Source organism: Populus trichocarpa, chromosome 1 (genome assembly GCF_000002775.5).
Source record: "Populus trichocarpa isolate Nisqually-1 chromosome 1, P.trichocarpa_v4.1, whole genome shotgun sequence".
Lineage (NCBI taxonomy): Eukaryota > Viridiplantae > Streptophyta > Magnoliopsida > Malpighiales > Salicaceae > Populus > Populus trichocarpa.
In genome coordinates this window covers 10,830,547-10,854,456 of record NC_037285.2, presented here as the reverse complement: position 1 = coordinate 10,854,456, position 23,910 = coordinate 10,830,547, and the positions used below count along the sequence as shown (strand labels likewise).

Here is a 23,910-nt window from a genome sequence, read left to right as displayed (position 1 = left end):
GCATTGAGCATCTGGAAACAGTGCCTGGTTTAGTGCAGGATGAGATGCAAAAAATGGAGACTGCCATGACTGACAAGCTTTTCAATTCAGAGGAGACCCTCAATCGCATCTCCAATGTCTTGCTTTTAGATCAGGAATCTTCAAACCATGACAACTACAACCTTGATATTAATGAGGGAAGGAGGCATGTTGTATAATCTAAAACAAAAAAGTTAAAGGTTCCCACGGTTCTCAGGAGATGATCTGACATAATGGTTTAATTGCGTGAATTAGCATTTCAAGTATCAAGACACTTTGGATTTTCAAAGGGTTTCCGTAGTGGCCTATCATCTAGAAGGGGAGGTAAACCACTGTTGGCAGTGGATCCGCAAGACATTCCAGGAAGAAGGGCAAATGATTTCTTGGGAGAAGTTTGAAAAAAAGGCTTGCTATAGCATGATATCTTTGTGAAGACTTTGATGAAGCTCTTGCACGGGTCAAACGGGTAGGGACTTTAAGAGACTACCAGAAAGAAATTGAGAAGCTTGGCAACAGATTCCGAGGGTGAACTCAAAAAGCTTTGATAGGAACATTTATGGGAGGCTTGAAGGCTGAGATTTCTGATGGGATTCAGATGTTCAAACCAAAAACACTGAAGGATGCTATTAGTTTCGCGAGGATGAGAGATTATCAGCTCTCACGACAACGGAAGTTCTCATGACCATCCCTGCCTGCACAAGTTCCTATAGCTTTTCCTCCAACAACTCGTGAAGGCACCATAACGCCTGCTACTCCAATCAGGCGATTATCATGGGAGGAAATGAAAAGGAGGAGAGCACAAGGCCTATGTTTCCATTGCAATGAACGTTTCACAGTTAGGCATAGAAGCAGAAAACCTCAGTTGGAGATGTGATTGATGGATACCAGGATCAACAAGTATCAGAGGATAACCAAGATGGAGATGTAGTGGTGGCACAAGAACCTAGGATTGAACCTGAAATCACATTGCACGCATTCACAGGATGTTCCGCCCCAAGAACTATGCGAATGGCATAAAAAACGGGACATCATGAAGCAGCAATGTTAATTGACAGTGGTACCTATAGAAAGATTTATTCTATGGGTGGCTAAGGCAGAAAGGCTGAAATGTCAAGGGTGTTTTGGCAAGGTATTAGTAGACTTACAAGGCACCGAATTATAAAGGACGAATCATTCTGAGGAGTGGATATAAAGGCCTTTTATTTGAAAGCAATAAAGTTGATTAGAGAAGGCTTGCTATAGTATGATATCAAGAATTAATAAAAAAAATAAAATCTGTTTGGGGGCTAAATTGAAACAATATAATATTTGGGGTGTTCTTACCTTCAAACAAGCCAACATCTTAATTACTTTTATTTTATTTAAAAAACAAAAAACAAAATGAAGAAGTTATAATTTACAAACAGGAAAAAACAAAAGTGTGAAAAAGAGAATATGAAGAAAGGAAGGGCGGAGCCGGAGATAGATTCATCACTAGACAGCTTTTCATGCACACGAAAGGAATGCTTCTCTTTCCACGAAACAAAGTACCTAATCCACGACCATTCACCTTCACTGTCGGAGTCGGACACGTTTTATAATTATATTTTAACCCGAAAACATGGGTGAGAGCAAAACTGTTTCGTACGGATGCAGTTAATGTTGATATTTAATTAATAGTTTAAATTATTGATTAAAATAATCTTTTAGTATAATATTAGAGTTTCGTTAATCGAATAATCATGAGTTTAAATTTTCTCTTCATCTTTTTATTTGATAAAAAATAAATATAAATTAGTGTAAGTACATACAAGTTTTAAATCCGAAAAATTTCTACTTTAAAAAGAAAAAAAGAAAAAATTATATTAATCATGTATTAATGATTTACCAAACAGTTTAATGTATTAAATAAAATGATTATTTAACACGCTGAAAAACTAGTTAATTAACTCATATATGCTTATTAGGAGAAATTAATGCGGTCTGTATACTCGTGATTAAAAAGAAGAAGTGATCTTTATATATACATCATCAAGTCACTCACATTTTATGATTCTATCATAACCATGCTTTAAAAAATAATTAATAAGATTAATTTGATCATTATAAATGGATCGGACTCTTTTCAAGTTGTTAGGAATATAACAACACAATAGATTATATATACCAGTAAAACCCAAACTATTAATTTAAATAATCCATGTCCGTCGGGCGATAGATTATAATTAAAGCGCATGATTGATTAACGAATAATTTCTTATATTGAGAAGAAGCTGAGATATATTTATGAATGAAAAAGGTTACATCAAATATCATGTCTATATAATTATTTTATTAAATGAAGTGTAGTGTTTAAAATCGTTAAAATAAAAGTTTGACAATTCAAATTAAATTGATTTATATATTAATAGTATACGTGTGTGTGCATGCATTATTAAGAAAGCATTAAATAAACTTCAAATCATATTAATTATTATCTTAGATTATAGATTTTTAGTCACTAATAAGATTCTTATATATTTGGATTATAAAAACACGTAAATAATTTCAATTCAGTACATGCCACTCAATATATATATATATATATATATATATATATATATATATATATATATATATATATTGTTCGATTTTTATTATTTAAACTCCGGAGTCGTAGCCTCCTCATATCTTGTTGTAGCTTTGCATTTGATTTCAATGGTTTAGATTTTATTCTATTAAACAAGTTGATGGTTAATTTTAAAAAAAAAATTAGCGTTGACCTTTTTTTTTAATAAAAAGCTTTATTAATAATTTATACGTGACAGATCATATTATGTCTAATTCAGAAGAAGAAGTGAAATCTTACTCATCCTTGTAGCAGCAACATAAACACCTACCCCAATGTACCAACGGCTGCAAATTTGTGATGGGTTCAATAATATCACTAGTTTGGTCTTTATGAGCGACATTGATTAATTAATCAATTATAAACTAAAGGGGTGGGATTTTTATTGTAGAAGGTTATCTTAGTCTCATGACTAAATTCATGGATTTGATTGGTTTACCCGTGTTAAATTAAGTCATTTTTTTTCTATGAGGTTATCTCATTCTGATGACATGGTTCATGAATTTGAAAGATTAATTTGGACTGTTTTTATACTTTTTTTTTAATTATATCGTTCAATATTGAGGATTGAAATTCGTAATTTGTTTTAATTTTTTTTTCCATAAGATTATCTCGGTCTTATAACCTGGATCGCAAGTTTGATAGGTTAACTCAGGTCGTTTTTTCAGGTCTTTTTTTTATCAATTTTATTTTTTAACATTGAGTTAATTAAGAATTATATTTCGTAACTTATTTTGATTTGTTTTTCATGGGGTTATCATAATTTCATAACACAGATCATAAATTTTATATGTTAACTTAAGTTAATCCAAGTTAATCTAATATATTATTATTTTAATATTAAAAAAATATCATCTTAAAATTATTTTAGTTAAACTATATTTTTACATGTTGTTTAAATTACTTTTAAACTTACAAAATCAACAGTCATTTTCCACTAAAAAATATTAGCAACATCTAATTATTATTTTATACTTTTTAAAAGATTAAACCAACAAAAGACATACGTGGATAATTAATTACCTGGTAGTCACTAATTCTCAACTTGAAGCTTCAAGCATTCCAGCCCTCACCGTCCCTCACGGGGACTTCGAAACGTGGCTGATTCATGAACTGGACCACCGCCCACATGTCAAACACCGTCGTTTCAATCAGCATTATATGGTCCCTATCTTGTCCCCACCTACACTTCCTGCGGCCCCTCCACGTGACGCGACGAATATTCCTTCCATCTTCTCCGCCGGCGAATATTCCACGCTGGATCCTACGTGGCATAAATCTATACTTTGCTCTTGTCCTTCGCTCGGTCTCAGTGACCCTTTCACCGTTTGATCATCTAGATGTTTTCCTAAGATACATCCGGCGGTTATTATGGCGTGTTGATGTACACATGAATATGACAACGTTAACATGTGTTCCAATTCTAAATTTCTTCAGCCATGTTGCTTCAGATTCCTCGCCGAGCTTTCCTCAGCATGTCCATTCACTTATATATTATTTTACTCTTCTGTTTTTGTAAATAAAAGAATTTTTCAATCAAATAACATGAAATCTCACATCCAAAAATTTAAAAATATGTTACTAATATATCTCTCAACATCAAATATTGCAAGCTATATAAGCTTAGCTTATAAATATTCAATCAATGATATCACTTCAATCTATAATTTTTTAATAAAATATTTATTTTAATGTTATTTTTTCCCTTCCTCAATCAAACAAGAACTCCATGTTGTTGTTCAAATAACCAGTAAAAAAAAAAAAAAATCTATATAAGCACTTGTATACACTTGTTTGTATTTGTTTTTTCTCCATTACTATGCACACTTGTTGAATTTTGGTCCCTTCTTCTTGCAAAGAATTGCTCCACATAAACAAATCCTCTCGACTCTCTTTTTTACTTTCTTGATAGCCTTCTCTTCCTTTTTCACTTTTGGGTCTTCTTATGTTCTGGGAAAGAAAGAGTTTTAGAAAGAGCAGAAGCAAAAAAGCTGCTTGAAGACTTCTATTCTCCAGCCAGTGAAGTAGAAAAGATACTTTTTGTGGGAGATTTTGGGTGTTATACATGGAGAGAACAACATTTGGTGGGGGAGGGAATTATCCATACGAGAATGGGATGGTGATGATGACAAGAGACCCTAAGCCAAGACTTAGATGGACTGCTGATCTTCATGATCGTTTTGTTGATGCTGTCACCAAGCTTGGTGGCCCTGACAGTAAGTTCACTCTAAATTCATCATCTCTTTTTTTCTTGTTTAAACTTTATTTAATTTCTAGCTAGCTAGGAGGGATTTGCAAGATTGATGATTTGCTTGATTCAGTTGCCCATATTAATTGAAATAGCCATTTTTGCACGCTTAGCTCATTTGGAATCTTCCAGGAAATATGATTAGAGCTGGTGCAAATTTTTTCCTTGGTCTTGACTCGATTTTACAGAAACTATATCAGAAATAACTGCTCCCAGTGATAGAAAGACACAGGCTCTGCCTTGACTATAGCAATGCCGTTGGCACTTGAAACACGATAATGACAATACAGTTCATATATCTGGTCTATTACTATCGAATTCTTCTTAATATTTGTATGAACTTAATCAACTTGAGTCTACATTTGAATGTTTTCTCTTTAATCTCGTAGTTAATCTAATTATATAGACTGGATTTATTTTCAGAGGCAACTCCAAAGTCAGTATTGAGGTTAATGGGATTAAAGGGTTTGACATTGTACCACTTAAAGAGTCATTTACAGGTACAGTTTTAACATAACTAATGCTGCTCACATCACTGATGCTTGTTCTATTTCTTTTCCTTTTGCCTTTGAATTATGACTATGTAAATATGCTGGCTTATTTATCTGCAGAAATACAGACTAGGGCACCAGGCTCGGAGACAGAACATTTCAGAACAAAGCAGGGAGAGCAGAGGTTGGTTCATCAGTGCTTTTCTTATTATTCCATTTTCAACACAAATAACTGGTTTCAGCTTGAAAAATTGGCACTTGATCCCATTTTAGCTTATAAAGTTCTTACAAGAATTTGCATAGTCAATTAGTTCTGTGTATTATTAGTCTCGCGACTTACCCACTTCAATTGACTTCTAGGGGCTTCATATGTAAACTTCAGTCATGGTTCCTCAGCGACAAGTACCAGTTCACCAAGAATGGATAAAGAACAAGGGTATGCTCCGCCATCATTCTTCTGTATTTACATGTAGTTTCTGTGAGAGAAAAAAACATGTTTTTTTCTGGATGTCTCAGGCCCTTAACTGGTTCCTTGAACATTGCTTATTTCTATCTACAAGTGTTTTTGTTTTTGCCCTTGTACAGAGATTTTTATGGATTATGCCCCTTAACTAGTAATTCCATTAAGGATTGTCCTTGAAAAGAAAATCTTATAAAAGGAAGAAACTGAAATGTTTTTTTAATGAATTAGGTTCTTTTAATTTAAGAAAATGTGATTCTTTCTTCTTTTTTTTATTCTTTTTTTGGTCTCTTTTTAAAAGTTCCTCATGTTATTTTCTAGAGTTAATGACCACTCAACTAACGGAGTTGGATGGATGGTACAGTCCTTAAAGCAATAACGAGTTAAACAACAAAATCCATAAAAAGTTTTGTATCGAGGCAAAAATCATTAAAAAAAACAAGAGTATAGTGGCGAAACGTGTTTATTCGCAAATTTCAATGTTGGTACTAATTGATGTATGCTCGAAACAGAGAAATCCCAGTTGCAGAGGCATTGGACAGTCAGATTGAAGTACAGAAAACATTACAAGAACAGCTTGAGGTATAACTTTCACATAAGAGTTTGCCCTCTCTCTGTCTTTGTTTCTTTATTTTGGTAGTTGCTCCTAGAATATCACTAAACTTAGCCAGGTCATTCTCAAATTTCTAGTTTGATGATCTTCTCTACAACAGGTACAGCAGAAGCTGCAGATGAGAATAGAGGCACAAGGGAAGTACTTGCAGTCCATACTGGAGAAAGCCCAGAAGAGCCTCTCACAGAACTTGAATGACGACGGAAATGGGAATTTAGAAGCTACAAGAGCTCAATTAACAGGCTTCAATTTGGCTATATCTAGTCTCATTGAGAATTTGAATGCAGAAGATAGGAAACCATGCATCACTGATTTGAAAGGTGTCAATATCAGGACAAATGGTTCGGCTATCCATATCGATAGAGAGGGACAGACACAGGAAACTAAAGATGTGAAGCACCACCTTCAAGGAGATTCCATACATTTTGACTTAAACACCAAGGGTACCTATGATTTTGTTGCTGCAAATGGATCTGAGTTAGAACTCAAAATGCTTTCATATAGGAGATAAATTAGTGGTAATATTTAGTAATTACTTCCATAACAAACATTTTGCAACTCCTTATAGTGTGACCCTAAAAAGCTGCTTATAAATTATGTTATAAACTTGACAGATCCTCTATTTACAATTTGTTGTGTATGGTTCATTTTTCTGAAGCTCTGAGAACTGCATTCACGTAAATCACCAGGTTACATTTGTACAGAACACTCAAGTCGGAGCTAGGCCCCTCTGTCTTCTTAAGACTTGTCATCATGGCCTAAGCAGCCAGGCCCTGTTATACCAGATGCTAGGCCTCCTTTTTCGTTAAGGATAGAAGCCTTAATCTTCGAAAGAAGCTTTAAGGTCAATAATACTCAAGGCCAGGCCCCAAATTAGCAAGCATATAGGCATTCAAGATAAATCACTACGGAATAAAAGAGCAGTAATATTAATTGATTAGCCCACTAATCGTTTCATTAAAACATTCCACACAATTTGTTCTTGATATATATCATTCTGATGATACAAAACGTTAATAGAGCAGGAGGACAAAAAAAGCAAGCAAGAAGAAGATTTTCAGATATTCATTATACTGCTGCTGTAGGATGTGGGTTACATTTTAAACAAAGATATTCAGATATTCATCCATGCGAGTGTATTTCACTTCTGGATAAAGGTTCGAAGCTTCTTCTCCATCTTCTCCTATTTCAAAATTTGTCAAACTACCTTCGTAGCAAATATGATAGAAATGCCCCATTCCTGCCTTTGCTGCATAATCCTTGTCTGCCACATACATAAATAAATTTAATCAACCAATATAACCAAGGCAAACAATGAAAAAAAAGATGAAAAAGAGTGATGTACATAAATGATATTGGATCGATCATTTTTTTGGTTAGCCCTCATATGTACCTTTCATGGAAGCTAGGAAGTCTTCTCCAGAAATGATGATCTTTTCTAGTTTCTTTCCACTGAGTTTCTCCCAGATCTCAACTAACTGTCTTTGTGAGAGAATGTTTTCTGGTGGCCTTAGGTACAACGTTTTGTTCAATGCTCGAGGATCATCTATTGCTTTGATTGTGTATGTTGCAATATCATCTTCATCCATATAAACAGCTAAACAACAAAACAACATATAGCATTATTCAGTACAAACCACAACCAAATAGGATTAAGGGTTTCTTTCTCCTCACTACCACCTACCCTTAACATTTCCATCTCCATAGAGACAAACTTTATCTTTTGGAGGGGTTAGGGTCTCAAGCTGAGAGAGGTTGCCAACAAAGTAACCCGCAAAGCAGCTAGCGGATACATAAGTGAAGGGGATCTTAGCATCCTCAATTGCCTTTCTTACTATCATTTTCTGATCAAATGTTTCTCTTCCTGGTGCTAGTGCATGCTCCATTCTTGCTGGGTCCATACCAAATTCCGAAGGCAAGAAACGCTGCCACAACTCAATAGAAGTATGTTTAGACTTCTTAATTAGTACCCTAGTAAGATAATACAAAATTAAGCATGCGTGACAATGATTTTTTATGTTATCTTACATTAACTTATTGTTATTTTGGTTAGAAATCCTTAAGAAACCTACAATTTGATCGTCATTATTAATTAATATCCTAAAGTGGCCAATGGGTAGAAGTAGTCACTTAAATGAACTTAATTAGGATATTGTTTTAAAGTGGAAAGTATATTGCACAAGCCTTTAATTTGGGCCTTTGCCATAAGCAAATAGATTATAATACAACGACTAAAGTGATCAGGCATATCATGCTTTGTTTCGCTTTAAATGGTGGAGTTCCACCGCTATCTTATTTTAAGCGATTAGATCATCGCCAGAAGGTAATTAACTAGGTCATATGCTATTGTTTCTAATGTTATCTCAGGAAAGGGTTAAATTATGTGGAGCCATTATTCAGTATTCCAGAGTGCTTCTTGCTAGCTACCAGTTTTAACAACAACAACGAAACACCTCCATGTTAAAAACTAATAGCTAACTTTGAACGGCATCACTTGCATGCAGGATAGCCCGAAGGAGGAGAAAAAAAATATGCAGAGATAGCCATTAAGAGCTTAGAGTACAAACTGAATTATCATGAATATTCAAGTACCTTCACGTTTCCTGCTTCTTTGATGGCATCCACGAGCTTGAGCTGCATCAAAATGTTGTGGCTCTTAAAATGCACCCCGGACATGGTGCAAATGACAACATCAACCTTCTTCACTGCCTCCACAAGGCTTTGCTGATCGGAAAATGAACCCTCAACAAGGCGAGCTCCTTGCTTTTTAAATGACAATAGCAGCTGTAGCTTATCAATGTCAAGGCCTGTCTCAGGACGTTGAAGGACGTAGGTTATATGGCCTTGGTCTATGCTTGCCTTCACAATTCTCTTACCGATATACCCAGTAGCCCCAACAACAAGAACCTTGCTCTTTGCCATGACTCTCTTGTTTTGATTGTTTCGAGAGTCATAGAACCATGCCTTATATAAAAGATTCTGCAAAAGGCTTCGTCGTGATTTTGTTAATTAATTTATATCTTGACGGTCGTTTTATTTTATTTTATTTTATTCTTTTGTAGCACAAGATACTATTGAATCGGTCACTTGAAATTGTCAATGGTTTAGCAGGTTAGGAAAATTCATTCACCGGGGGTTCAGAGAGGAGCCAGACGGGTTAACTAGTTGACAAAAATATTCGCGTTGAATGGCGTTTGTTAAAAGTTCTTTTCCAATCTATTCAACGTCTGTTCTCGCACGGACTTTCATAAGTAACCTCTGCAAGCGCTTTATTTGTCAAATCTCGGTGATGTAATCTTAACGTAACTAAGTTGTCATGTTTCTGTCGAGAAAAAAGAGAAAGGAAGCCGTGCATTAGCCAGTAATCAGGCCATTTAGGTACGGTGATCTGTGGTGTGTCTAGTTAATTAGCTTAATTATTAATCATCCTGATTGATTTTTTTCCTTTCAAAAGCTATAGTCTGATCCCTTGTCAAACGAGATAAAGCTGACAAGAACGTGAAATATTTATTTAAGCATCAGCACTAAGCTAGCAAATGGTAAGCTATGGTTTTTATAATTATGAAAAGTGACCTGTGGTTAGAAATTGATTAGACAAAGGGGCGGGGGGGCATGAGGAATATCCATGATTTCTTTAATTTGTTGCCATCTAATTTAGACGACGACCAGATTCATATGTTCGCGTGTGTAACCATCTCACTAGAAAAAAACCTTGGCCATGCTAATTTATTGTGTTTTTATTAGTGATGAGGAATTAGAGACCCTTTCTAATTGAAATTAATGTCAGATCATTCCATTCTCAGAAAAGGGGGGGGGGGAATTGAGCCTAATTTCTCATTAACACAATGCTAAAGGACTAAATTAAAAAAGAATAATAACTTGGTGACTGAAATGGAAAAACTCTCAAAGCAGAAGAAAAAAAAAGAAGCACTTTGCGAATCACATTAATCCGTGTGTGGGTGGCACTGTGCTTCCATGATATTTTTGCCATACTTTTTATGTTTTTGTTAATGTTTATTAAGTGGAGTGGACACCGTAAATCTTAAATTGAGTGGGAGTAAATTTTTTTTTTTTTTAAGTTTGAATTTAGAATTTTATAGCTGTGAATTAATTTGAGAGATTAATTCAGGTTTAATCGATTTTTCTAGGTTTATATTTTTTTTAACTCGTGTTTTTTTTTTCAGTTTGATCTTTCAACATTTATTTAATTAGATATTGAGTTCTATTTTTTTTTTTTGCTTTCTATATGATTTTTCACTAATTTTAAAAATGAGCCGGGTTAACTCGAGTTTTTTTAATTGTTGTTTTTTTGTTAAATGTAGCTTTGATTAAAGAATTTTTATTTTTTAATTAAATTAAATTAATTGATTAAATATAAGTACGCGATGTTTATTTCATGATATTTTGCTTGTTCCCTCATGACAGGAAAAGGAGCAATGCAGAATTTTACAAGGTTTAGTTGACAAAGTTTCAGACACTTTGTGTATTGAATTGAATAGGCACATGATTCTTGATCCGTTCGTACTTTCACTAGAAGAAATGGTCGTCCACTATCTACAAACACACCTTGTTTCTTAGCGCTCGCTACTAGAAACCAATATTAATTATTAACAAAAAAAAAAAAAAACTAAAGGGGAGTTGAAAATTCAAGATAATTAAAATTAACTTACTTGATGAAATTTAATTTAATGATATTGTTAAGAAATATTTTTTATACTTTTAATATATTTTTACATTTGAAAAAAGATTTGGCGTGGCGCCGGAGAAGTTAAGCAAGTATATTTGCTATATTATAGATCGGTGAGAGACAAGTTAAGCACTTACTCTCAACTGTCAGGGATCAGGTAAGTACGTAGACGGTGATCCTCTCCATGTGAAACCGAGGAAAGTTACTCTCCTGATTTTTCCAAGCAGAATCATTGAATATTTCTGAAAAGTATATGATCTAGCTAGTTCTAGAAAATGAAAAGTATTCTCGAGGTCAGATTTTCTTCCATGTGTAATACTTGTAGATGGCGATCCTCTCCATGCGTTGTACCGTGGATTCCTCAAATTTCATTTTAATATAAGAAAAACACTTTAAAATTGCTAAAAATATTTTTAATAAAATAAAAAAATTTAAAAAATTTAATCTGATATAACTTACGCCTCCTATTAGATCGAAAGAAAGTTTTTGCTATAAAGCTTTAAATAGAACATTACTATTGTTTTGGATTAAAAGAGAGAGAGAGAGAGGTTTATACTAACTTTTTAAATTTCAACAAGTTATCAATCAAATTTTCACCTCTAACATCCTACAAAATTGGAACGCTCAAGAATTATATATGACATTAGATAAAGAAATTCTAGAACGTAGATGGCCAATTAAAGAGGAGGGTGTTTCCCACACCAAAATGCACCGTGGATAACTATAATAATTCACAGTGCGTTCATTTTTTTATATATTTTTTTTGTATTTTTGTATTTTTTTCAATGTTTTTTTTTTTGTTTTTTATTAACAGAAAAGCTAAATCATATGGTGAAAGCACTGTATCTTTCCTCACAAAACACTGTAGATTGCTACAAATTATTTTGTTCAGTCTCTAAGTTTTTTATCACTAACATAATTTTTTTTTTTGTTATGAAATATTTGCTCCATCATATCTTTAGTTTCTATTAATTATCTAGCACTAATTTATAATTATAACACTATTAAATATATTTATTTTATATCATCTCGTATGTATTATTTTGTGTTCCCACATGACGGGAAAAGGAGCAACGCAGGATTTTATAAGGTTTTGTTGACAAAGTTTCAGACACTTTGTGTTGAATATATAAATGGTCACCTTGTTTCTTAGCGCTACAAGAACCAATATTAATTATTAACAAAAACTAAAGGGTTTGCCCATATTCATTACACTGTATATTCTAATTCACAGTGTGTTTTGAATTTTTTTTTTGTTATTGAATTTTTACTATGTTTTTTTTTTCTAAATTTGTTATTTAGCAGTAGTTTAAAAGAAAAGTATTATTAAATTTTATAAAGTTAATGAACCTATTAACATGTTTGGTTGTTTGATCTAGTTTATGGGCATGATAAATTTAACTCTTTTTTTAAATTTTATCTTTATATTTTATTGTTTGGTTAATTAAAAATTCAATTTTATAATTGGATCCTGTTTGTTTTATGGAAAATTATTTTTTAAAAACTACTTTCCAAACTTTCCTGCATTTGTTTATCACTAGGAAAGTTGGTCAACATAAAATATTTTGCAGTCAAAGAAAAATTTATATTGGTTTCAGAAAAGTATTTTCCTTTTATTTTGGACGGAAAACACTTTTTAGAAGTTATGAAAAATTTAGAAATCCCATGTTATTTGCTGATTATATCAAATTTAGTCCTCAAACTTTTGATTGCTATTTTTTTTCTTCAATTTCATCCCTTAGAATTTGATTTAATTTGATTTTTATATCAACTTTGATCCTTATTTTTATGATTGTTAGTTGTTTTTCTCTTATCATTTTCTTAATTGAAATTTTTTCTTTATCAGATTTGGTCCTTATTTTTTTATTGTTATTTATTTTATTTGAAATAATTTATGAAATTGTAATTTTTTTAATTTCATCATCTTTCAACTTTTTTATCTGTTAGATTTGATCTCTATTATTTTAATTATTATTTATTTTATTTGAGATAATTTATAAAATTAGATTTTTTTTCAATTTTATTCTCATTTAACCTTTTAATTTGTAAGATTTGTTCCTCATTATTTTAATAAACTTGAAAAAATATTAACAATTTATTTTCTAGCTCATTTTCCATGACATAACCAAACACTGGAAAGTATTTTCCAACTTATTTTTCATGATACTACCAAACATTAAAAAATAATTCACTTTCTAGAAATTCATTTTTCAAGAAAACCATTTTCCAAAAGGAAACTACTTTCTAGCAAACAAACGGGGCCTTGGTTTCGTTTCGCTTTCTATGAGGTTATCATGGTCTTAAAAAAAATCTCGATGTTTGGTTGATGTTTGATTTTATAATTGTTTATTTTTGTTATCATATAGTTAAATAAAAAAAATAGTTTAAAAAACATATTATAATCTCAGTGGAGCCCATAACCTGATTTATAGATTTAGCGTGCTAGCTTGGGCTACCTAATTCATAGGTTTGACGAGCTTACCCACTAACCATATATGATTGTTTTTGTTTTTGGTCCTTTAATTGTTTTTAATTTGATTTTGTTTTCAATGTTATCCTTTAATATTGAATTGGTTGTGAAATAGACTGCATGGTTTATTTTTGTTTGCTTTCTATAAGATTATCGTTATCTCAAATAAGTGCCTATTTCAAGTCGGTGCACAATTTTTATGAGCATCTATTTTTATCTTATAATTAAATAAAAAAATTATAAAAAAGTTATTTAATCAATAGAGTTCATGACCAGGATCACAGGGGACCGAGATCAATCCAATCTGTAATTGTCTCAATTATTTTTTTAAAAAATTATCATCTTAAAGTTTTTTTAAAAGTTAAGTCATGTTTTTTTTAATTATTAATGTTGCATTTGGATCCATGATATCGATTGACTTAAATCAGCTAGTTTTTGCGTGATTTAATTAAAAAAATTAAGTTAGACAAAGATCTAAATCTAGAGATTTAAAGATTGACTGATTTAATCAAGTTTAATAACATTGTAAAAAAAAAAAAAAAATTGCTATCAACTGTCGGGGACCAGGTAAGAACGTAGTTGGTGATCTTCTACATGTGAAACCGAGGAAAGTTAAGTCGGTCATACTCTTCTGTTTTTTCCAAGCAGAATCATTGAATCTTTCTGACAAGTATTTGATCTAGTGTTTTTCTAGTTCTAGAAAATGGGCTCTTTAATTTTTCCTCCATTTGTAGTTGAACCAACCGTCTTGTTTATAATCAGATTTCTATTCTCGAGATCAGATTTTCTTCCACGTGTAATACTTCTAGATCTCTTGCTGTCGAGTTTTCTAGATTGTTGTTGAAAAAAGAGGTCCATTTTAGTGATAATGATGTATGTGAATAATGTAATCACTGAGTCGGCAGAATAATAGTAGGGGAGAAATGCTGTCATCAGATGAATTGATTGGTAGGTTCACCGAATAATTATATGTGGAGCAAAAACATTCTAATAAAAAATATTTTAAAAAATAATAATTACTACAAAATCAAAGAAACAGCTCGCCGGTATATTGCCGTTTCTTTTAATTGTCTTCACAAAGGTGGTGGGAGGGGAATCATGCTTGGTACAAACGAGAAGACGGAAAATAAAACTGCGGTGGATACTGTGGTGGTCGGTACGGTTAAGGTTTGAGACTCAAGAAAACAAAAGTATGGTCATTAAGCCAAGGCTACTGCTAGCTGCTCTACAATTCAATATATAACAAGGCATTGCTTATTAAGCAACGCCAACGGTGTATATCATTTTCTTTTCAATTAATGTATAGGATAAGAAACTACGTATCAATATTCACATTTAACAGCCTAAATATCTAATATAATCATGATTCGGCAATAAGGTATAAGAAATTAAAAACTTTTTAATTTGGAAAATAATATGACATATATATTTTATTGTTAGGAATATAATCAAGTTAGCTGCCTGCCCTTCAGCTCAAATGTTGATTAATGAACCTAAAAAAAAGAGGAATATATATATCAAATGTTGATTAATGAACCTAAAAAAAAAGGAATATATATATATATAAACATAAACACGAAGAGAGAGACACATTATTCATTAATATTTTATTTTATTCAAAAATTAAAAGATATGATGTATTTATTATGCACCATATCATAAAATATTATTCATTGCAATAATTTCTTCTCTTTTTGCCTTTGATTTTTTTCTTTAAGACAAATTATGTTTTTTGTTTTATTTTATCTTACAACATTTAATTTATTAAATATTGAACATCATGATTTATTGAGCTTTGTTTTCTACGCGGTTATTCCAGTTTCAGGATTCATGTTGCGGATTTAGCAAGTTAATCAGTTGACTCAGTTTTTTTTAATTATTTTTTAATTTTATTCTTTAATATTAGATTGATCAAGGATTAGACTTCATGATTTATTTTATTTTACTTTCTATTAGGTTATCTTGGTCTCATTACCTAAATCACGAGTTTTACGGGTTAACCTGTATTTACTCGGGTCATTTTATTATGTCATTTTTTAGATTGAGAATTTTTCCAATTTCATTCTTCAAAAATTATTTGACTAGGAATTGTGCTTAATAATTTGTTTTAGTTTGGTTTATATGAGGTTATCCCAGTCTCATGACCCGAGTCGTGAGTTTAGTAGGATAACTCAGGTTCAATCGGGTCTTTTTTTTTGTTTGCTTTTTAAGAGATTACTATGGTCTCATGACTCAGGTCATGAGTTTGGCGGGATAACCTTGGTTGATTTAGGTAATTTTTTTTCTTTTTTTAATATGATTTTTTTCAATTTCATCTTTCAACATTAAGTTGATTGGGAATTGAACTTCATAATCTATTTATATTTAATTTTTATGGGGTTATCTTGGTCTTATGATTTAATTCATGAATTTAACAGGTTAACTCAAGTTGATTTATGTTATTTTTTTTTAATTATATGCTTCAGCATTTAATTAACTTGGAATAAAAACAACATTGAAAAGCCTTCGTTTGGCATATTGAACGCATATTTCAAAGATGCACAAGTCAATTGAGGATAGCAATTGGCTGTTGAAACGAACACCTACAAAAGGATGACACGTATTAATATATTTCATTAAAAAATAATAATATGAATGGACTTCTGTAAATGGAAAGTTTTCCTCTAGTTTGATAGGGACCAAAGAGTTGTTGGGTATCCCAAGTTAATATGAGATCTCTAGCTTATTTTTTAAGAGAAGCAACCTCTATATACTATTAAATAAATCCTTGCAGAATTTTTTTTTTATTATTTTTGTTAGGAAAAGTTTCCTCCCAGGCTAAACTAGGAAGCAACGGTAACCCCATGTTTGTTTAAACATTATCTGCTTGGACTCAAGGCTACTACTTTATAATGGCATGAGGGAGGGTCATGTACCATCCCACGAGAGAGAGATCAGGTAGAGAGAGAATAAGCGAGAGAGAGAAATCAGATGGAGATCAAAAGCAAAGTGCTCGTTATAGGGGGGACTGGGTACCTGGGAAAGAGGCTGGTGAAGGCAAGTTTAGGTCAGGGCCATGAAACATACGTATTGTATAGGCCAGAGATAGGTGTTGATATTGAAAAGGTTCAAATGTTACTGTCATTCAAGGAGCAAGGAGCCCATCTTGTGCAAGGTTCCTTTAATGATCAGCGAAGCCTTGTCGACGCGGTTAAGTTAGTTGATGTAGTTATCTGTGCAGTTTCCGGTGTCCATATCAGGAGCCACCAAATCCTCCTCCAACTCAAGCTTGTTGATGCTATCAAAGAGGCTGGAAATGTTAAGGTAGATAACTTATATGAATATATGAATCGCCTGTTCTTTCTTTAATGATAGTAGTGTATTATCTTTTGTTATTTCCAACTTCGTTCCTAATTTCCTTCTCTCTCTGTGGCTTGACCACTTCTCAATCATCATTAATGTTGTATAATTAAGCACAAACATTAAATTAAAGGGTGAAATGTGTCGCAGAGATTTTTGCCCTCCGAATTCGGCACTGACCCTGCAAAAATGGAGAATGCTATGGAACCTGGACGGGTTACATTTGACGATAAAATGGTAGTTAGGAAAGCAATTGAAGATGCTGGAATTCCCTTTACATATGTTTCTGCAAACTGCTTTGCTGGATACTTTCTTGGAGGTTTATGTCAACCTGGGCACATCATTCCTTCAAGGGAACATGTATCCATACTGGGAAACGGAAAAGAAAGAGGTACCTTGATACTAAGGATGGTTAATTACTACATAGCTAGATCGTTTTTCTCTGGTAATTTGTGCTTAATTGAAAATTAGAACAATACGTTCTAATCTCTTTTCCTACGTGTCTTTGATTCGACAGCAATTTATGTTGATGAAGATGACATTGCCATGTACACTATCAAGACCGTAGATGACCCTCGGACCCTGAACAAGACATTGTACATTAGGCCACCCAACAACATACTGTCTCAAAGAGAAGTAGTTCAGATATGGGAGAAACTCATCGGGAAAGAGCTGCGTAAATCTACAATTTCCTCGGAAGAGTTCCTGGCTTGCATGAGAGGTGAGGGGTTGTTTGTTTTTATGTATTTCAAAGTAAAAAAAACACATCATATATACTTGCTTGTTTTGTGTCCATGAACAAAAACACATCAGATATAGAAGTAAAGGTAACAATCAATAATTCGAATAAATTATCCTTGTATGATTAATGCCTAATCAACTTGCTTGTTTTGTGTCCATGAACAAAAATGAAGAACAAGATTATGCTGAGCAAGTTGGATTGACACATTACTACCATGTTTGTTACGAGGGATGCCTTACAAATTTTGAAATTGGTGATGAAGGAGAGGAAGCTTCGGAGCTTTATCCAGAAGTCAAGTACACCACGGTGGAGAAGTACATGAAACGCTATTTATAATTCTCCAATTTGTATATTTGTAATTCTGTTTTTCTACTTCTTAAGATGACGAGAGCAGGTTTCAAACTCAAGGCCTGCTTCTTCTTCTTCCATGCTTTTCAAGAGTGAACTACCATAATTGGAAACCTGTGTAATTTATTGCTATAATTAATGCCAAGTACCTTTGTTCTGTGTTTTTTAAAAGAAGACACGGTGACTAGCTAGAAGGCGACTTGCTACTTGTGTTCCCAATTTTAAGTTAAAGAAATACTGTTTAAGAAGAAATTGTTTTTGTATGTTTTTATTATTATTTTAATAAATTTTAAAAAATAAAAAATACTTTTAAAAAAAACTGATACCTCATTTACAAACACTACCTAATAAAATTTCCAAGCACATGCTAGTTAGTTTCTCCCAAATTATTAATTTGACTGTGTTGCAAGTGATTTGTGTGTATATCTTAACATATATGGTGGCCTTGCAACATGATTTTGGGTTAGGGAAGACACAAATTTTTTCAATGAGCAAACTTTCAATACTTACAAAAGAAAATATAGATACAAGGAAGATAAGGATAAAAATGAAAGAGAATTAAAAATAAAATTGAGCTTAAATAAAAAAAATATTCTTTATCATTTTTTTTATGGGACCAAATGCGATTTTCTAATACTTATCGGATTTTAATTATCATTGTTTTTAATGAGCTGAGCCGAATATGTTTTTTTTTTTTTTTTTGTATTCTTAGCTAGTGTTGCGTTAAATTAATTATTTTCCATTTATTTTGTTTAGTTTGAGCATTTTTAAATAGTTATATATAAACAAAATTATAATTTAGATCAACTTAAAATAATCTTAATAGTGAATAAACTCAGTTAGCAATAAATTCTCACAGAAACATATGGTGATATATATATCTTAAGTATGATAATTAGAGATAATATTTGCTGGTTAAGTTTTTGCTATACTCATACAATATTTATTATTAATTAGATAAGAAACTTAGATATTTATATTTTATTCATTAAATTGCTTGTATCTATTTTGGAGTATCAATTACTCGAGTATTATGTATTATTCAATAAAAAACAAAAAAATAATATATATTTAAGATGCGTTATAAGGTTACTAGCCATATATATGCTCGTGCTGAAATAGATAAGTATTTTTTATTTCTTTTATTACTCGCTAGTATTATGTTAAGATTATTTTCAATTTTTGTTTAGTTTGAGAATTTATTTTAAGATATTTATATATGAATCACTACCAGAAAATTGATAAATACAAACGGAAATATCGAGGGAATATTTCCGTCGGTAAATTTCCGAGGGATTTTACCGACGGAAATATTCCCTCGGTATATACCGAGGGAATTACCGTGGGAAAAAAAATTAAAACAAAGCAAAAAAAAATGATGACGTGTCATTTTTACCAACAAAATTACCGACGGAATAAATTCCGTCGGTAAATTTGTTGGTAAATTGTGAACACTGTTCATCATGTTAATTACAAAGGGAATCACCGACGGAATATTCCGTCGGTATTTTCCAAAGAGTAAATCACCGACGGATTGAAAAGTCGTCGGTGTTATTTGGCGGTTTTCTGAAAAAATTCAATTAATTTAAAATTTTCATTTAAATATTACAGACGAAATCACCGACGGATTGAAAAATCATCGGTAATTTTTTGGCGGTTTCTGAAAAAAATTTACGAAATTGAAAATTTAAATTAAATATTACCGATGGAATTACCGACGGAATAATTAAAAAATATTAATATTTAATTATCCGTCAGTAAATCCGTCGGTAAAGCGTCCCAATAAAAAGCCTGAATGCCCTTATTTCACAAGAGACAGACCCGTTTCTTATTATTATTCTTCTTCTTCTTGTTCTTCTACTTCTTCTTCTTCTTCTTCTTCTTCTTCTTCTTCACTATATGTAAAAAACATCATTAAGGTATGTCTTCTTCTTCTTCACTTTATGTAAAAAATATCATTTCTTATCTATTTCTTTCTCTTCTTTTCTCTCCTCATCTCCTTCTCTTTTCCTCCATGCTTGGGTATGTCTTCTTCTTCTTTCTTCTTTTATCCTCTTAGTTTTTTTTTTAATTAATATGCTTAATGAAATTTTTTTTCTCTCCTTAGCTTCACTTGCAACTACATTAAGGTAAGATTTTTCTTTTTTCTTCTTTTTTCATGATTTTTTTCACTATATTTGTTCTTTATTTTATTTTTAATTGTTTTTGTTCTTAATAATTGTATAAATGTTGTTGTGAGATTTTTTTTTCATATGAGATCAATTTTTAGTAGATTTATTTATAGGATTTTTAAATTTTTAGCAATTGCAACTTCATTTTTTTCATATGAATTTTTTTAGTTGAATTTATTTTTTTATTTTATTTATTTGTTGCAAATTTGTTTGAATTGATTTTCTTATTCTTTTTTCCAAGCATTTTGAGTATATATTATACAGTGTTAATTTATGTTAATTTAATTATTTTATAATTTTATAAAATAAATTTTTTTTAAAATGTTTTTCAATAATTACCAACGGATTTACCGACGGACAAAACATTACCGACGAACGATTCACCGACGGATCATTTCCGTCTTTGATTCCGTTGGTAATATAATTACCGATGGAATATGTGTCTTACACCGACGGAAAAATTCCGTCGGTAAAACTGTTAAATCTTGTAGTGAATGAAATTATAATTTAGATCAACTTAAAATAATTTCAATAGTAAATAAATTGAATTAGCAGTAAATTCTCAAATTGCACAAACATATGATGATTACTTAAGTTTCGTAGTTAGGAATGACAATCAATACTTATGCGTCAATTTTCTAGTAAATCTATACCCTATATTTTATTAATTAGATAAAAAAATTTAGATATTTATATCATATTCTTTAGGTTTTACATGTCTATTCGAGTATCCATTACTCAATTATTTTTTATCATTTAATATAATATAAAAGAATATATGTATATTTAAATAACCTAAGTTAGCAACAAATTCTCACATTGCTTGCACAAGCATGTGCTGATTGCTTAAGTATAGTAATTAGAAATGACAATGAGTATTAATATTTATATTCTATTCTATGGATTTTAGTTATTCATTTGAGTATCCATTAGTCAAGTAATATTTATCATTTAATATCAAATAAAAGAGTAATATGCAAACACACATATGCACACACCCTGATTATTTATTTTATACATACATTGTTCAATCATTAAGTTACTATTTGTATGCCCACACGTTACTGCAAAACCATTTTTGAAATCTATTTTAATTTAATTGTATAACAATCAAAACAAGTATTTATAAGAATTTTGATGATTTTAATTATAGAGAAAACAATACTTATTTAGTTATGTGGCATGAGACATCTCGTCAAGCTTATTAGGATTAATAAGATAAATTAAAAAAGAAATTATTACTTGAATTTATGGTAACTAAGAATTCTAACTAGTATTTTAGATATTCCAGATAAAAATTTAATTATATTAAAAAAAAATATAAATATCATAAAATATTTAACCTGAGTTAATATATGTGAGTTTGTTATTTAAGGGTAAAGACTATAGGATATAAGAAAGGATATAAGAAAATGATTTGGAATTTACGTCCGATAATATAGCCTAATACTTATTTTTAAAGAATGGGAATTAGACTGAGAGGGTGGTAAAAATTAATTGGGTTTGGCCAATTCTTGATCATTTCCAAAACGAACTCAAAGTACGTCACAGTCATCACTCATATTTGATGTGCTGATGTGGCTTTGTATGGATCCAACCCAAATTTGCTTGCTGCTTCATAAAAGGATATTTCAAAATAAACACCTAAAGATAAATTCACACATGTTATTGTGAACATAAAAAAAACCAAATTCAAATAATAAATAAATATATTTTTTTGTATTTTTTTAAATAGTAAAATCAAATCCACTCATATTAGCTAGCTAGGCAGGCAAGTACAAGTTGCAATCTGGGGGCTTTGAGCTTTGCAGTCACAGTCTACATCTCAATAATTCCTCTCCAGTCCCGTCACCATTCATAGCTCTGGCCTCTCCTCTCCTCTCCTCTCCTCTCCGATAGCATGCATTAGGTGTCTAGATTCCCAATAAAACAAAACAAGACAGCTTTCACTAAATAAAACATGGGAATGGGACGTGATATCTATGTTGTTACAGGTCCCGGCCAAGGCCATCTCCGCCCCTGTATGCACCTCTGCAACCTCCTCAATAAACGCAATTACCACACTACCCTCGTTCTCTCTTCTACCCTCTCCTCGGTCATTCCTCCAACTTTCGCTCAAAACCCACTGACCACCATCGCCCAAATCGCACCCTCTTCTCGACCATTACCTGGATGCGACCTCTTAAGCCAACAAGCTGCCGAGGACCTCCGTGCCCACCTCTCCAACAGGTGCGGGGTTCCTGATTTGCCCCTGCCAATCTGTGCCATCATTGATTTCCAGTTGGGCTGGACGGGACAAGTTTTCCGGAAATTCAGTGTTCCGGTAATTGGGTTGTTTACTTTTGGCGCGAGTGCTGCTGCCATGGAGTGGGGTGCGTGGAAGGTCCAGGCTAATGATGTCAAGCCTGGTGAGACCCGTCTAGTTCCCGGGCTACCGGAAGAAATGGCCATCACTTATTGGGATCTCAAAAGAAAAGAACTTGGGCCCCCAGGCGGGATGGGCCGGATACCTGGTGGAGGCAGCCCACCAGGACCGGGTGACAAACCTCCATGGGTCTCAGAAATTGAATGGGTCGGTGGGTTTGATGTTTAACACGTGCGATGATCTTGATGGTCCGTTTATTAAATACATGGAGGGTCAAACGGGGATGCCGACATGGGGCGTGGGCCAACTGTTACCCGAGAAGTATTGGCAATCGTCATATAGTTTGATCGGCGATCCTGTGATTGGAGAGCAAGAGGGGGGATAAAATTCGAGGGAGCAAGAAGTGATCAAGTGGCTGGATACAAAGCCACGTGGGTCAGTTCTATACGTTGCTTTTGGTAGCGAAGTGCGTCCCAGCGTAGATGAATATAAGCAACTGGCAGATGCTTTAGAAGATTGGAGCCGACCGTTTACTTGGGTTGTTCAACACGACAAGGACCATCGTCCTGATCCGGGTTTGCAGAAAAGAGTTGGAAATAGAGGTTTGATAATATATGGGTGGGCACCACAATTGATGATACTGAGTCATGAATCAACGGGTGGGTTTTTATCACACTGTGGATGGAATTCCACGATGGAAGCGGTCGGACGTGGGGTCCCTGTTCTGGCATGGCCCATTAGAGGCGACCAATACTACAATGCCAAGCTTGTAGTTAATTATCTGAAGGTGGGGTATAGAGTGGCTGATGATTTGTCAGAAATGGTCAAAAGGGATGATATAGTCAAGGGATTGGAGAGACTAATGGGTGATGAAGAGATGCGTGATCGGATGGTAGGAATGAAGTCAATATTTGATAATGCTACTCCCGAGGCAGCGTTCGATTCCTTCAGTGCCTTTGTTAACCAGAAATTAAAGCCTGCTTGATTTTGCATGTTTTAAAAAAAATTCGAATATTTTTTTTATAGCTAATCTTGTTATTATTTTGATGTTAAAATAAATTTTTAAATACTGAACGCTATAAATAATTGATAAGTGAACTTTAATTAGCTATAACTAAGCTTGTTAAATTTTGTACTTGGATTCCTCGTAACTTGTTCTTCCAATTTATTATCGATTATTTACCCCCTTCCTCTTGTTGTCACTTGTTAACAAGGTTGGCATTGCTTTTGAAGACATGTGAATGTTCAGCAAATATTGCTAATATTATGTTTTATTTTTTAAATATCCACTAATATTCAATTATTCAATATTTTTCAAAAAATAATTCGAAAATCAATAAATAGATTATTATTATATAAAATTAGCATTAA

General features: G+C 32.5%; 4 protein-coding genes across 4 annotated transcripts; 3 read left to right on the top strand and 1 right to left on the bottom strand.

Moving 5' to 3' along the window:
- Window positions 1–4,157: 4,157 nt before the first annotated feature.
- Window positions 4,158–7,046, top strand: LOC18094090 (myb family transcription factor PHL11). The gene is made up of 6 exons (XM_024596027.2): window positions 4,158–4,821; window positions 5,277–5,353; window positions 5,465–5,528; window positions 5,705–5,780; window positions 6,317–6,386; window positions 6,518–7,046. Exons 1-6 carry the CDS (start codon window positions 4,671–4,673, stop codon window positions 6,926–6,928), a joined length of 849 nt encoding a protein of 282 aa, XP_024451795.2. The 5' UTR covers window positions 4,158–4,670; the 3' UTR covers window positions 6,929–7,046.
- A 295-nt stretch (window positions 7,047–7,341) lies between these two features.
- LOC18094089 (isoflavone reductase homolog) lies at window positions 7,342–9,443 on the bottom strand. The gene is made up of 4 exons (XM_006368254.3): window positions 9,010–9,443; window positions 8,102–8,342; window positions 7,811–8,014; window positions 7,342–7,681 (listed from the first exon to the last, which is right to left on the bottom strand). The coding sequence occupies exons 1-4, from the start codon at window positions 9,337–9,339 to the stop codon at window positions 7,518–7,520; spliced, it is 939 nt and encodes a 312-aa protein (XP_006368316.1). The 5' UTR covers window positions 9,340–9,443; the 3' UTR covers window positions 7,342–7,517.
- Window positions 9,444–16,325: 6,882 nt separating this feature from the next.
- LOC18094088 (bifunctional pinoresinol-lariciresinol reductase 2) lies at window positions 16,326–18,177 on the top strand. Its single transcript, XM_006368253.3, has 4 exons — window positions 16,326–16,877; window positions 17,064–17,304; window positions 17,431–17,634; window positions 17,828–18,177. The coding sequence occupies exons 1-4, from the start codon at window positions 16,545–16,547 to the stop codon at window positions 17,989–17,991; spliced, it is 942 nt and encodes a 313-aa protein (XP_006368315.3). The 5' UTR covers window positions 16,326–16,544; the 3' UTR covers window positions 17,992–18,177.
- A 3,758-nt stretch (window positions 18,178–21,935) lies between these two features.
- On the top strand, window positions 21,936–23,672 carry LOC18094087 (UDP-glycosyltransferase 73E1). The gene is given in 2 exon segments (XM_052453325.1): window positions 21,936–22,743; window positions 22,745–23,672. Coding segments are annotated over 2 exon segments (1,389 nt in total). The 5' UTR covers window positions 21,936–22,134; the 3' UTR covers window positions 23,525–23,672.
- The last annotated feature ends 238 nt before the right edge of the window (window positions 23,673–23,910 follow it).